This window comes from Sardina pilchardus, chromosome 8 (genome assembly GCF_963854185.1).
Source record: "Sardina pilchardus chromosome 8, fSarPil1.1, whole genome shotgun sequence".
Lineage (NCBI taxonomy): Eukaryota > Metazoa > Chordata > Actinopteri > Clupeiformes > Clupeidae > Sardina > Sardina pilchardus.
In genome coordinates this window covers 33,422,938-33,438,130 of record NC_085001.1, presented here as the reverse complement: position 1 = coordinate 33,438,130, position 15,193 = coordinate 33,422,938, and the positions used below count along the sequence as shown (strand labels likewise).

The 15,193-nt window shown below is 40.9% G+C and overlaps 1 protein-coding gene across 3 annotated transcripts; it reads right to left on the bottom strand.

Moving 5' to 3' along the window:
• Positions 1-261: 261 nt before the first annotated feature.
• ark2cb (arkadia (RNF111) C-terminal like ring finger ubiquitin ligase 2Cb) lies at positions 262-14,225 on the bottom strand. 3 transcript variants are annotated; one of them, XM_062543690.1, is made up of 8 exons: positions 14,002-14,225; positions 8,640-8,961; positions 8,265-8,390; positions 7,534-7,663; positions 7,209-7,313; positions 6,838-6,951; positions 5,339-5,442; positions 262-4,698 (listed from the first exon to the last, which is right to left on the bottom strand). In XM_062543690.1, exons 1-8 carry the CDS (start codon positions 14,147-14,149, stop codon positions 4,581-4,583), a joined length of 1,167 nt encoding a protein of 388 aa, XP_062399674.1. In that variant the 5' UTR covers positions 14,150-14,225; the 3' UTR covers positions 262-4,580. The 3 variants fall into 3 exon arrangements, 2 of the variants coding, with proteins under 2 accessions (XP_062399674.1, XP_062399675.1); XM_062543691.1 differs by having other exon boundaries at positions 6,838-6,933; XR_009940035.1 differs by lacking the exons at positions 262-4,698; positions 5,339-5,442; positions 6,838-6,951; ... (2 more) ...; positions 8,265-8,390; positions 8,640-8,961 and adding an exon at positions 11,725-12,861.
• Between the last annotated feature and the right edge of the window lie 968 nt (positions 14,226-15,193).

Sequence of the window (15,193 nt, the reverse complement as noted above, 5' to 3'; positions counted from 1 at the left end):
AATTAATTTCTATTCAATGATATATGATGACAATAACAGCATTTGCTTTTGTTCTTCGAGCACTATGTACAGGCGAGCTGATTGGAACATCATTTCCATACAGACATCAAAGAGCCATGTGAACGTCCTCCTAGACTGTAGTGTTAGAACTGACCAGGCAGGTAAAGAATTAACTGAATTCAAGATACACATGTCCCAGTAGGTGTAGAGACCATTTTGGTGCACAATGGAAAAAACAACAAATAATTTACAACAAATGAATTAGTTTTTTAAGCAATTTATTTGAAAAACACATACAAAAAGATCATGTACAAGACAAGAAATTAAAATAGAAAGAACAGTTTGGGTTAAGCTATGCAACTTTTTGCATCATTAGTAATAAATACAGTACAAAATCCACCAAAAGTGAATCTATTTTTTTTTTGTACGTAATATACACTCATCTAGTTTATACATGATCATCATTTAGCTATTGCTTCAATATTGTTGATACATATTCTACTTCATCTATAAAATATTCAGATCATAAAACATTGCGGAGTTACAGCAAACAGCAGTGTCTTGTACAAAGATAGCCACGCCCCTTTCCACTGGCAGATTATTCAATTTTTTTCTTTTTCTTTTTTTGTCAGCAGCAGAAAAACATCAGAAATATTAAATGGTATAATATTGAACATATCGATCCATTCCCATGTGAACATTTAATCCTGAGAGAAACATGCATTAGCTTGTGCTTTAAGATCTACTGTTCGTTCTGCTTCATGGATGATGAGAACACTATTGCTCATGTCCAATAATCGCTGAAACAACGGCAGGGAGAAAAGGAGATGCTAAGGCTACTATGGGTGATAAAAACCCTAGGAACCAGAACCCTGTGTTGGGACTCTGGTCTCCACGCTTGGGGGCAACCATGTTGGAAAACCATAGCCTATAGTTGGATAGAGTGTCTTATCATCGGCATTAACCACAAGCTCACGGTTCAGCTTTCGGATCGATATCAATGGGGACAATTTTGCAGTTAGTTAAAAGTGCTAGTTTAGCTCCACATTAGCGAGCGGTACTATCTAGTGTCAACATGCAGCTTTTTCACTTGAACAGCCCCAAGATTCACAGCAAATTTCCCACAATACTTGGTTACAAGACTAAGCTGACAGTAGCGAGAAAGGACAGAGGCAGCAGTTTCTGTTTTTTTAATCCCTCAATTTGATTTCCATATAATGTCCTAGATGACTGGAACTACTAAAAGTATGGTGGAGAAAATAAGCAAACAAAGCCATTTCTTTATACAAAGGGCTTTCATTCATATTCTCGGTGGCGAAAAAGAAACAAAATCTTTCACAAATGATCACTTGCACTTTTGTTGACAAAAACATGAGACGGTTTGTATCAGATCCTTGTACTGCTGCAAGGGGTAGTTGCTCTTTTGTTAAGGAATGAAGAGAGTTCTGAGAGGGACACTAATCATGAACTAGGAAGATCAAACGGAGAAACCAACCCTACTTGAAATGGTATAACTTATTGATGGATGCATTTTTTGGCCTCTCAACCATATCCAATGAAACACCCAGCTAGTAGTACATCTAAAAATCCTCATCAGTGTAAAAGCTCCTACTACAGACCACTTCCCACAGGAGACACGATGACAGCCAACAGCAGCTGTGTAAGCATTTAGGCTACAGTATCGAGTTAATGGCAAGCCAGGCAGGATGGCCCACTGATATGTGACTGAATCATCACAAAAGAAAAAGAGTTCCTCAGAGGAGAAGGATAGACCTTTGTAGTTTCACAAATTTGGTAAGAAATCAAGCAAAACAAACAAAACTAAGGAGAAAACACAACCAGAAACCAAAAGCACAGAAAAGCAAAGGATTGTTAAGCCAGGACCAGCGAGACGATTGGCCATGCTGACAGTGCAAAAACAGGAGACATGCAAAACACTTCCAGTCCATTTTGCAGTTTGTCCACAACTACCTCATGGCAGAGGAAATTTTAGAAGTTGCATTGAATGGAATGTAACCAAGATCAACAGCACCACACATAAACATATGGCAATACACCCATTTTGTATGCCTTCAAAATACAACTGCATGCAAAGCACTCCCATTTAAGATATGCATAATGAGGTATTTTTACATGTGTTACTATGTCTAAATAAATAAATAATCAGGTTAAAACACAAAACTAAAAAATGCACCCATCATGTCTATAGTTAGTAATAAATTATGATTGTTAAATACTTAAGGCATTTCAACACACAACGTCCCGTGTAAACTATGTCCTTTTAAAACATGGAGATCCAAAGCGGATGCCGCGGCACCCTTTTCTCTTACAGCTGACATGAGAGCAGTGGGAGGCTTTCAGACACAACACTTCATACACACAGGAAAGGCTAGCAGGTCAATAACACTGGACGCTTACTAAGAACAAAGAATGCCATCACAGTCACATCCTACGCAAAATGCCTCCTGGCTGCCCACCGAAACAAAGTTACAATTCAACACCATAGTCTGAGAGCTGGGGGTTTCTGGGGGCCAGCATGGGGCCCGTCCACTAGAGTGCACAATGATAAAAAGGTTGTTTTTATTCAACGTTACGAAGACATGCTGATAAATAGTTATAATAAGAGGTGGATACAAATGTGAATGGGCAGATGACATTAATTCATCTTTGTTAATTTTAAGCCAAGGATAAATACGACTTCGCATTGTTTCAGGACCAAGCAACCTGCAGCTGTGCAGCACATCAAGCATGTTATTTCTACCACTGCTCAGAGAGAGAGGGGCAGAGAGAGAGAGAGAGAGAGAGAGAGAGAGAGAGAGAGAGAGAGAGAGAGAGAGAGAGAGAGAGAGAGAGGGAGAGAGAGAGAAATCAGCAGGGACAAATAAAACCCTCACAGTCACATTAGGCAACCCCATATTATAGTGCATTTACAAAACAATAGCTAGCTACATTAAGACAACAATAAATATTATTCCAGCATTGCAGCTATGTCATACAAAAGATGAAAATGGACATAGGACATTTTAAAACCTGTCTCGTGTCCATGTTGGCATAATCAAAAATGATCAGGAAAAGAAACAAAGAAACTATGATTAAAGAAAGACAACAAAAATTAATCACAACAAACATACAAACAAAAGAGTAAGAACCAAAAATAGCTTAGAAAGACATGTTTGGTTTTTATCAAACAAATGGCTTTTTTTTCCCTTTTTTTAACTGTAAATCTACTTCAAGAACGGCACGCACAACTGTCATGCACAATACAGATCGGACCTGTTTCCACTGCTAATGGTCTATACAAAGGTTCAAGCAATACCAGACACTGACAGTGCTAACGAATACAGGTGAAGTAGGTTGTTGCTATGTTAAAATCACATGTGCTTGTCCTCTAGGCAACAAGGTATGGTAGATCACAAAAGGGGATTTAACACTCATGGTTTGTTCACGCTACAAACAAGGACGCAGTCCTCCATTATGTATGCAGTCACCCACCCAGAAACAGTGATTTAATGTTATCATTTCATTATGCTTTTTGCTTATTTTTGTTTTGTTGTTTTTTTGTTTTTTTCTATTCTTTTTGGAAGGAGGATCTTCAAACCGTTCTGATGCAACCACTAAGACCCACCTTCCTTTCACATTCACAACACAAAAGCCCTGACCCACTACTATGCATGCGTTTGGAGTCTTTTTTTCGGTTTCGGTTTTCACAAGCACAAAAGACAGATTGGCTCGCCTCAGCTCTGTGTGTGTGGTCACCATGGACACCATTACATGAATCCATCACCTCCCCAGTCGAGGAAAATATAACTGTAAAATCGAAATGACTTTAGAAACCTGTGAAATTATGTCAAAATCACCGTCTATCTCCTGAATGGTACCTAGTTTCCTTCAGCTCCTATCCTTTCCATGGTATGGTGTGACCACAAAGTACTGTACATCTACATCAAATTAGAAATAATTAGGCTCTACTCCCATTTACCACAAGCAAATGCAACACTGTAGAAATGATCATCTATTTCTAGATTCCAAAATAACAGCAGCATTGCAAATGTGTCATGTTGGTTTAACAGTTAACATTTAAAAAAAGAGATATAGAGTGCAAGAGAGAGAGACAGAGAGAGAGAGATAGAGACAGACAGAGAGCTACAGCTTTTGGTTCTCTTTTGAAAGGAACAGCCTGGGAAAATTGGGAGGTATATGCACTGTACAAATCTGTCAACACTACAGATGCATGCTGGGACATTTTGACCAATGACACGTTAATCTCTGTACGACTAAATGGAACACAAATCCTTCGGCAACTTGACTGAGATTCCTATATCTGACTGTTACGTCATGCAGATAGATTCTTCCTTCTTTCCATGCTATCCATCCTCTTTTACATTTTTTTTCTTCAACTAATGGTTTCTGACGGACACGTTATTCAGGCCTGTGTTTTTCCCCACCAATGGTCTTCAGCTGGCTCAGAAGGCAAGATTGGAGGTGATGAGGATGGTGAGGGTTTTGGCAAAGCACCCAGAGAGGGAGAAAGAACAGAGGGGGGAGGGGCAGGGCTGACAGACAGAAAGCTACACGAGACATCAGCTGTCAGGCGTCAGCTGGGTCTCAATGTCCACCCTGCAGATAGGGCACTTTTTACTGGTGACCAGCCACTGGTCCACACAGGCCTGGTGAAAGAGATGCATGCAGGGTAATCTCCTGAAGAAGAAGAGAGAGAAACAGAAAATGTTAGTCTTTAATGACGAATCAAGAGTTAAATACACATAATGTAATACACACATAAAACTGATTTCTGTGAAGGATCTGAACAATGAATTGAAAGGATCTAAATATTGAAAAGAAAAGATCATCTAATGACCCTAAATCACTTCAGGGCAAAAGCCAGTGAAGACACTCATCCACATGTCCCCAGTCTCTAAATACAGTCTGGTGACATTAAAGTGGACGTGAAACAGTTTCATTTTATGGGTTTGAATCAAAGTTAAGCTAAATAGAATTGATTTGGCCTGAAAAAAATAAACGTAAAGTAATTTCCCATCATTTAAAACGACATGTCAGTACACCTGTATCACGGCTTTTATTTTGGCGCGCCGCCATCTTGCTTTTAAGCTAGCTATGACATCACTAGGTTGGTTGGTGAACATTCCACACTGATAGTTCATAGCAAGATGCATCTGGGACTGACATACGTAACGTTAATTGTGGCAGAAGACGAGAAGGAAAGGTCTTTAGAGGTTGCCAGGGACCCTGTGGCTACACGTGTGAACCAGTGAGGACAGTCATTAAAATGCACAATGCTACTGCAAGCCAAGTGCAGCGCTCCTTCAGTAGCCCTTACCTCACATCCTCTCCATCCTCCAGCATGGACAGACATATTGTGCATTTTTCATCTGTGTCCAACTCTTCGTCATCCATTCCTAGTTTGAGCTCCTGTGGTCTTCTCTGCAAACAGAAATGTCAAGACAGACAAATGGTTGAATAATGGTTGGAACACTAACATAATGAATAGCTATTTCAGGGTGGGTCCCTAATATGCAGTATGTATTGGTGTGTTTTCTACGGTGGCCCTGAAGTGCAAAACACAATGGCAAATCACACAACACAACACAAAAAGAGAAAACACGGCCCCGAAGTGTACAACACAACGGCAAATCACACAACACACCACAAATAAGACAACACAACAAAATAAGAGAAACCACAGCCCCGAAGTGCACAACACAACGGCAAATCACACAACACACCACAAATAAGACAACACAACAAAATAAGAGAAACCACAGCCCCGAAGTGCACAACACAACGGCAAATCACACAACACAACACAAAAAGAGACAACACAACGGAAGAGGAAGGTACCCTCGGGCCACATGAATCGTCACTGACTGGACAAAAGAACTGAGACACGTAATGTACAGCCCGCCGAAAATCGCATGCTGCGTCTTCACATGTCCGTAAGAACCCATAGTAATGTAATATCCACGTTGTTTTATTCATAATATGTTTGCTAGATGTATAATCCAGCTCATACAAAAGCAACCAGTTCGAAACAAATCTGCAAATTGAAATCAGGAAGTAAAACAGCTTGTAGCTCTGTCACAGTTCTAGATACCGTCATATACCATATATGGTCATTTTCGTGAGATCCTTCTGGTTACAGTGGTACTCCACGTGTCTTTCTGTGTTGGCGAGATTTGAAATTGGGCAAGAGAGCGGTCAATCAGGCTCCCCAGCTTTGAATGACGACAGCACTAGTCAGCCACATGCCTCGTCGTTGAAAAGCATTAACTTGCTTATTTAAGAGCAGTTCTTTTGTCCAATCAGCGACGATTCATGTCGCCCAAGAGTACCTACCTTTTCCGTTTGGTGAATGCCGTTGTGTTGTCTCTTTTTGTGTTGTGTTGTGTGATTTGCCGTTGTGTTGTGCACTTCGGGGCCGTGTTTTCTCTTTTTCTGTTGTGTTGTCTTATTTGTGTTGTGTGATTTGCCGTTGTGTTTTGCACTTCAGGGCCACCGTAGTTTTCAGATCATAAAATGATAATTATTTCACATAGAACACCACATTCACAGATTTCTCATAAGATTGACTGACTTTTGTAAAAGGTAATGTACATTGTAATGAATTGTGGGCCATGATGAAAATCTCCAAACAAAGAAAATGACTTTTCCGTAACATGAACACAAGATCACTTATGGCTAAAGGTTGTTAGTATGTCTGAAGTTATCCGTATAAGAGAACCAGATCATCTACATTTCAAGTGAGTTCAAGCCTCAAGACAACACCATTTTCTTAGACGCAATGAATTCAAAGTGGTAGTTACTAGGAAATGAGATTACCTTTTTGTATTTGTGAGGAAATGTAAACCTCTCGATAGTGGTCTGAACAGCTCCTCTGTTCACGCTGCCCAGTCTGTCCTCTAACTGCAGGAGCTCCTGATGAAACACATCCACCTTGCGCACGTTAACACACAAATCATTTACATTAAATCTCTAGGTTCTTCATCTAAGGCCTGCAGGTCACACTGTGGACTCAAGAACATTCAATGGGAAAAAAAACAGTACACCATAAAATAGAGAAAAAGCAATTCTCAATCTACTTATTATGGACATACAGGAACACACTGACAGGGAGCCTCATACAACATTGACTTGAGACTTGAGACATTCTAGAGCAGTAACGGTGCGTATGAGGTGGGGGGTGACTGTACCTCATAGCTCTCCCGCACAGCGGAGGCATGCCGTGAGGGGTTCAGGCTCTGCAGCGCCAACAGGTGAAGCTGTGGATACGGGTAGTTTCTGATCTCATGAACCACCTGGAAAACACAGCACACCACGTTAACACACACACACACACACACACACCAGCAGCAGCAGCAGGATTATGACTGACGCCACTCACGGATGAATGAGTTCCTCAAATGCTAGAGCAAGTTAGCTAGCACCATATGGCCAAATTTGAGTGAAGCACTCTTTTTCTTGCCAGCCACACTATTCAAGTAACCTGACATGAGCCAGGAGGAGAGCGAGACTCACTACTTGGGCAGAGGAGGTGTTCCTGGGGAAGTGGTGCAGCCGTGGGGAGGTGAGATAGTGCTGGTAGGGCTGGGGCAGCGGGGGGATGTGGTACTGGTGGGGGGACAGGCTCGTGTCCACACTCAGGTCCCTGCAGGGGAAGGGGAAAGATAGACCGTTTGAACACAGACTTCCTTTTCATTGTGCTCTTGTACAACTGACTACCATACCCAAGTCATAAAACACATGGATTTTTAGCTCACTGACATCGCAAGATCTACAAAAAATGAGAACAATTGTATTTATCAGGTTCTATGCAATGCAGGAGCATTAAACCTGGTCAGAACATGCTCTAATGCCAACATATGAATACTGGTGATGAGGTTTCTGTCTTCTCATCACATTCTGACAGTGGTACTAGTGCCCTCTTGACAGCATGGTAATGCAAGTGTGTTTTATTTATATTTATATATATTTTAAAAGTAAAGCAATGATATAGCTGTTCAATTGTAGGCGTAATAAGCACTCAGGAACAGGAGGGTGTTAAGGGTTTACATGGTAGACTGAAGAACTGAGATGGTAAAGTGACAAGCTCATTGTGTGGCGGCGACATAAACATGTGGTGCTAAAGCACTGCTTAGAGTTAGTGTTTTTAGTTGCTCCTCATAAACCCAAGGCCAATAATTGCCAAATATGGCACTGGTCCTGCCATGTTAGTTTTGTGAAACTCAGAAGTTGGCATGAGACTTTACCAGTCTGTTCCCTCGGCCAGGTAGCGAGGCTGCTGGGTCATTGGCTGTGGGACGTGCAATGGTGGGGTGTAGTCGTACCCTGTCCGCAGAGGCTGGGGGGGATGGGGTGCTCTCTCCTGGGTGTGCCTGAACAGGAGATGGATGGAGGTACCATCCAAATAGAATTAGTTTCTGGTGTAAATAACAGAGCCTATTCACCCCCAAGAAAAAAAAGATTCTATTCTAATTCCATAAATCAGTTAATAAATAATTAGTGATTCAATAATTCACTTCCATAAAACAGCTAATCTGATATTTCTATTTCTGAATATTTCTGAAAAATAACTTCTTTCCTGGCACCCCACCCCACCAGCACAGTCCATCCTCTGGCAGTACCTGGTGTGTGGGAGGATCCGTCGGTGCTGGGCCTCCAGAAGCTGCTGCTGGATGAGGTATTGCTGGTGTAAGGCCTGAGGTAGGAAGGGGGGTCCTTGGATGTCTTGGAACTGGGGAGGGGGAGGCGGGGGGATGGGGTTCAGAGGCTGATGTAGCTGAGGGGACTGCTGGTGGGGACCTGGGGCCAGGTGGGGGGCCAGGCCTGGTTGAGATTGTCCTGGATGGGGCATGGGGAAATCAAGGGGAATCTGAGCCTGCGGGCCTAAGTGGAAATGCCGGCAAGAGGTAGCATGGCTCTGCTGATGCCTGTTAAAATGGGATCCTGGAAAGAACAACGACAAGGCATTGAGTGAAAAATCTGCGTCATTTTTAGATCACAGATATTATGAATGAGCAATTAGGTGTGTGTTTGTCAGTCAGATCAGACAAGTATGCAGTGTGATTTTGAATCATCTAAAAGTAATGGCAATAAATGATGGAAGTCAAGTGAAGAGAATGAGTAAATGAGGTAAGTGTTGTGTGGGTGGGGTAAATCATTTTTGCTTCCGAGGTTGGGCTTCTCACCTCAGAGCAGCTGATGCGGTTACCGTGGTTGCAACTGTGGCTAATATTATTTAGCTGCTATTTAAAGCAGTGTTCCCACTTGCGCAGGGTTGGGCAGCTGAGGGGAGAGCTCAGCTGTCATCTAAAACTCACTCAGCCAAATGAATGAAAAATAATAATAAATCGCCTCAGAAGGAGATCTTAACAGCTGGATTGGTGTGGAAGACATGCATTTATGCAGTCTTCTAAGATGCTCCCTGTAGGTATCCAGCTGTGATAGACCACGGTCAATTATCATTTTAACAAACTGGTGGAATGAATGTCAAAATGGGTTAAAAAGCACGTACTTAAAAAACTTAATTGCACTGTTTTTTTGTTTGGTTTTTGTTTTTGCATAGCAAATCTGTATTGTTACCTATTTGCTAGGTCTATCAAGGGCTGTTACTGTGTCAAAGCTCATTTTAAAAATTTTAATAACTAACCAATCTCACAGTTGTAGCTCAGGTCTGGGCAATTTACATGAGACAACTAGATGAAAACTACACATTTGAGGACAATGTCCAGACTTCAGTTTTCTCTCCGACACACTTAAGGTATTATGGCAGTCTTAAAGAGTGATTTCTTCAGTCCGTGTCCACTTAAATTATTGTTCAGCTCGACCACATAGCGTGAACTTTGTGCTTCACTGTAACAGAAGCTCTCGTTTATTTGAATCAAAAAGCATGTTCTACAACTATTTTCCACTAAATTAACAGTGCAGTTATACAATATATTGATTTGATCTTAAAAGGACAGTTTTCTTTTTATCTACTAACATGCTTAACAATTCCAAAGAAATATGTACTATGTCGCCCCAAAGTATTCCAAAAATGGTAACAAAGGAAAATAGTAAAATCATTTAAGATCACTTACATGATGTTGAATGAGTTCCTAGCACACCAGTTAGCAATTGTAGACCATAAGCATGGTGTTCTTACACAACAGTAGGCTACATGTCTTCCCAGATTTGACACAGATTTAGCCTTCTTTCAATATGTAGGGAACAAATGCATTCAGTGTGCTGGTGGTGTATGTTTACTAAGTCAGTGGCAGTGCATCAATATTTCCCATTAGAAACTGAAGTCATAAGAGGATTAAAACCATAGCAATGGCAGCCCAGTGACCATATAATCATCCACATTAAACATACATACTGAATATCAAAACAAACTTATCTGACTGTTCAGTCATATTCTTCCTATAATAAACATTTCTGGTATGAAAAGGTGAATATTTAAGGCAGCTGAGCAAGGTTATGGTGACTGTGATATTGCAAGGTGTGACTTTCCTTCTGTTGGCTAGCTAGTTGAGTTGGCAGTGGTCATTTAATTAATAGCCTTGTATGTGATAGAAAAGATGCTGAGGGGGCAGCAACAGACACCCTCCGACAATGGTAGCAAGGCCAGTAATGGCTGCTCTAACAAAGCCATGTGCCTCAAAGTCACACTAAATCCTTCCTTCTACGGCATCATTTCCTGCCTGGCTTTCATTCGACAACGATGCTACTAATTTGCCTTAAATTCAATGAATCACGAATGACGGTCTCAACTTAAATGAGTCAATATCTAGCTATCATTCTGATGGTAAATAGTAACGGAGATTTAGGACTGCAATGCTATAAGTAGACATTGGTGGCCAAGCTCTGATGAAAGGTACAGGGTGTTAGCATGTATCCCAGAGGTGTTGTGTCATGACATGAACCAAGGGACTGAAAATGATCAGGAAAATAGAGTACATGAGCACACATGACTGAATGTGAACCAGACAAAGATGTAGAGGACAATTAGAGAATTTCACTGTGTGTTTTCCTTGCCATTCATACACTAATGTCGAAGCCAAAACAAAGCTCATTGGTACATTTCAGCTTGTCTAAACCTCCAAAACTTGCTTTCCCTTTAATACATCTCAATTATAAAAGCGGAGCGGATTTGACTGTTTATTTAATAGCATTAAGAACCTGTTCCAAGTGTTAGAGGAACACATGAAGCAAGATGAAGAACCCCCCTTAGAAACCACAGGAGCGAAGAGCAAAGCCTACATTGCATTTGGGATTATTAACTGGTAGCAGACTTGAAGGTGCAGCTTTTAGACATTAAAAGTGATCAACAAAACTGTTTTGGTTGAAAAAAAGCCAGTGACACCAATTTTTATGCCAAACACTGTAAAAAATGCAAACACTAAAATGCCAACTCTTGAGTTGTTCTTGTACCGTTACTATACATTACTTGCAGCAAAATTGCAATATGAAATAATTTGTCAATCTTTGAAACACTACACCTTGCCTTGGCCTCAAGACAAATGCAAACAACAAATCCACTAAAACAAGCTCCGCACCTTCAAGTGCCTCCAGACAAACCAACATAAATGACCGCAGATAAACTCAATCAGGTCTCATGGTGGAGGGGGAAAAGCAAGGAACTGTCTATCTTTGTCACGGCAGGGAAGGGAGGAGGTGGGGGGAGGGAAGACAATAAATGGAAATCAGCAAGAAGCACACTGAAGGTTAGGAAAAATACTATATTCTTTATTGAAAAATATTAGTATGTGGAACTGTGTCATAAATATAAATACCATGCAACAAAATAATAAACCAAAAAACAACACTGACTGGAGGCAAGGCCCATCATGCTCTGTATAGGGTTAACAGAACAAAAGCTGCATCCAATGAGCAAATGTGTTGGCTACAGCACGTTACAGTACAGCAGGGTACATCTTTGCTACAGAAAGATTACATTGGAATATACTATTCAATGTAAAACAAAATATGAATATAACGTGACCATGCATTGAAGTCTATTACCAGAACAAAAGGTAGAGAGACCACAACCAAACAATAGACAATTTGAATCTAATAGAGGATTTCTGTTGCAGTGCAGGAAAATAAACATCCCTGTGAAATGGATAGCATTTTGTTTTTGTTTTGTTTTGTTTTGTTTTGTTTCTACAGGCCTCAGTAGTATGCCTTTCATGAAATCTAATATTTTCAGTCATTTTTGACATGTCCAGGAAAATATTCTGAAATTTGCAAATGTATTGTTTTCCCAGTAAGGACAAGACATGTCTCTTGAAAGGGCAAAATGTCTATCATAATTACAATAGCATTTCCCTATATCAGAGGAGAAGGTTAATAAGGACACACAGCTTTGGCTGTGCACCTTCATTTGTCCGATAAGCCTTAAATGTACAAATTTGAAATAGACGAGGCCTAACGTCATTCTCAATAATGACTAAGAGCATGAAAGGCAAAGGGTAATGAGCCAAATGAACGCAAAATGTATCCACTTTACAGGAATTTACACATGTTGTCTACCAAGACTAGATGGGAGGTACATGAGATTTATTATATTAACTAATTCTACAATGGGTTAACTATTGCAACTTGACATGTAGAGAGACAATTCGTTTCTAAAGGTGTTAGCTAATTTTAGTCTGCTTCACACAAGGGAGTAACATTCTTGGGTGTTTAAAATACCAATGTCGTCTTCGGATGGAAAGAGGAAATGAAGAAGGGGTTCACAATACAGCTAAATGCAGAGTACAGGCAGAGGCCACACCACACAGCAGCAGATGGTCATTAGCTACACAATGGAGGGGGGACGACAAAGATCTGATAATGCAGAATGTAGAGCCAGCCTCGATACTATGGAACAGGAAATAAGAACAGAAATAAAAGCACAATGAAAAATCACTGATGCCATTGAATGGAAATTGCTAAAGCCACGCTACAGCCTAAAACAAGCTAGCTGGACAGCTGGTTACAATCATCTGACTAACCAGCTGCCTGTAACCAGAGACGCTAGCAGGTTTCCTAACCCCATCTCAAATAACGCACAACTCACTTACACTAGCCACCTATCACTAGCTAGCAAACACATTTAGCTAGCGGTTACCCGATTTGTGGTATTGCATCAGGCAACTAATGACTGAGAAGATGGCACCAAACACGACAGTGGGTCACCTTTTAGGGCGTAATAAGCTGGATGCAACATTTAAGGCAAACCCCAAAAATGTTGCGCCAAGCTAGCAACAACAACCGACTAGCTCATCGGCATTAAGTAAGCTAACGTTAGATAGCTAGCTAGCTCTTTGCCAAGCAAACGTTACCGCATAATCCTCAAATGACATCAGCAGCTGACAAAATCCTCGCATTTGGCGAAATTTGTCCAAGGTGCAAGCGAGCACCGACAACCAAAATTGAAACATGACCAATATCCACAGCAGTACTTATTTGCAATAAACATTTTGTCGAATTGATTTTCAAAATACCATTGTCAGCCAAGATAGCTAGTATTTAACGTTAGCTCAATCTGACAAATGCTGGATTCTTGGCTGAGCCGTGATGCCAGCTGTGTACAAATATTGGCTAGCTAGTTAGCTGTGTTTGATTAAACAAATGATTTGACATGTTTTGAGACAAACTGCAAATCAAAGGCTTTGCCTGTTATTTCCTTACACGGGATTAAGGCAGGGGCTAATGAGCTCCGGGAGCGCAGGCCTACTCCACGACTGACAGACAGCTAGCTGCTAACATTAGGATAATCAAGCAGAAAATATGGACGCTAACGTTGGACACTCGCTAGTGGCGAACTAGCCAGAGACAACCGCAATTTCAATTGCGAAAACACGCCAGTTTTCAGTAACCAAACCAGCTTCTTAGCTAGCCAACAACCACTCAATATCCACAAAAATACATTTCCGACGATTTCTCGTAATACACGCTTGGTGAGAGGCATTCAGGCTGGTGTGATTGTCAAGGATAAGTAACGTTAGATATAAATACCTCTATTTCTTACTGAGCCAAAAACGGGAAGAACCAGATATCCAACATGCACTAAAACCATCCTTGATTTCTTCTCTTGATGCAACAGCCTGTAAACAGATGGCTCAAGAAGACGACCCGTTCTAGTCCCTACATTCAGGCTGATCATGCAGTTGCCTGGTCGCAGACAAAGGGAACACGCTACCAAACCACTAACGTTACCAACAGGGAATGGCTACGGGAGCACAAAGATTCGAAGGAGAATAGCTTACTCAAACCTACCACTAGGGACACCAGTCTCCCAATACATAGCCAAAATGGCTCCTGGTAGCTTTCACTATAAAAATGGTTCAAGTCACAAATTCATTATGTTACATTTTTATGTGTATTACGGTCAACTTTGGAAGCATTTTGACAGTGTAACAAAAACATTGTGGTCTCTAAATACTTGAAGTTACAGGTGTTGCCTCATGAGCAGACAGGAAGTGTAAACTGTCTAGCAGCAACAGACATCATCATGGACCACATTTCCCCATCCCCCACTGACCTTTCAAGCCTGCTTAGGTCAGCCCTCCCCCTCTCCTTTGTGAATCCACCACAGTGACACCTGGCAGTAGCAATACTTTGGGAGAGGGCAACAGATGCCTCCGACAAAATCCCTTGAAATACTCAAAGTAAGCTGTATGGTGTCATTTTTAAGACACCAGACATGTCTATTGTTCTTTTTACAAAAATGTCATGACTAAAGCATGTTATCATAATCTGTCCACATGTCAAAGGATGAGCCATAAAACAGACGTAGGGTAGCAAGACAAACAACCGAGATTAAAAAAAGAAAAAAGGAAACTGCAGAATCCCTACTAAATTGGTTGTGTCAGATATGCAATTGTTTTTCCAAACTCAATTTCTGTGCCAGAACAGTTTATGGCATATAAATGGCATGATGGCACTTTATATATAAAACAACGGCAATGTAAAACTTACAATATTTGTTGGTAAAGTGGTCAACTTCAGGTAGAAATACAACACACTATGGTTTACAAGAACTGAGATGAATTTGTCAAATGCAGTGCAGAGTTTCTACTGTGACTATGCATGGCTAATCACTGTAATTTCTCATCCACCACCACACTAACTTTCAAGATGTCCTCCTCCATAACATTCCTGCTGTTCATAAAAGAGACTGACAACAGATTAACTATGGAAGGCCTGG

Coding starts and splice junctions, on each gene's coding strand:
- ark2cb (XM_062543690.1), bottom strand. CDS start 14,149: ATGATCAGCCTGAATGTAGGGACTAGAACGGGTCGTCTTCTTGAGCCA. Junction 8,391..8,639: donor CGGATCCTCCCACACACCAG/GTACTGCCAGAG, acceptor TCTCCTGTTCAG/GCACACCCAGGAGAGAGCAC. Junction 4,699..5,338: donor GAGGATGGAGAGGATGTGAG/GTAAGGGCTACT, acceptor CTTCTTCTTCAG/GAGATTACCCTGCATGCATC.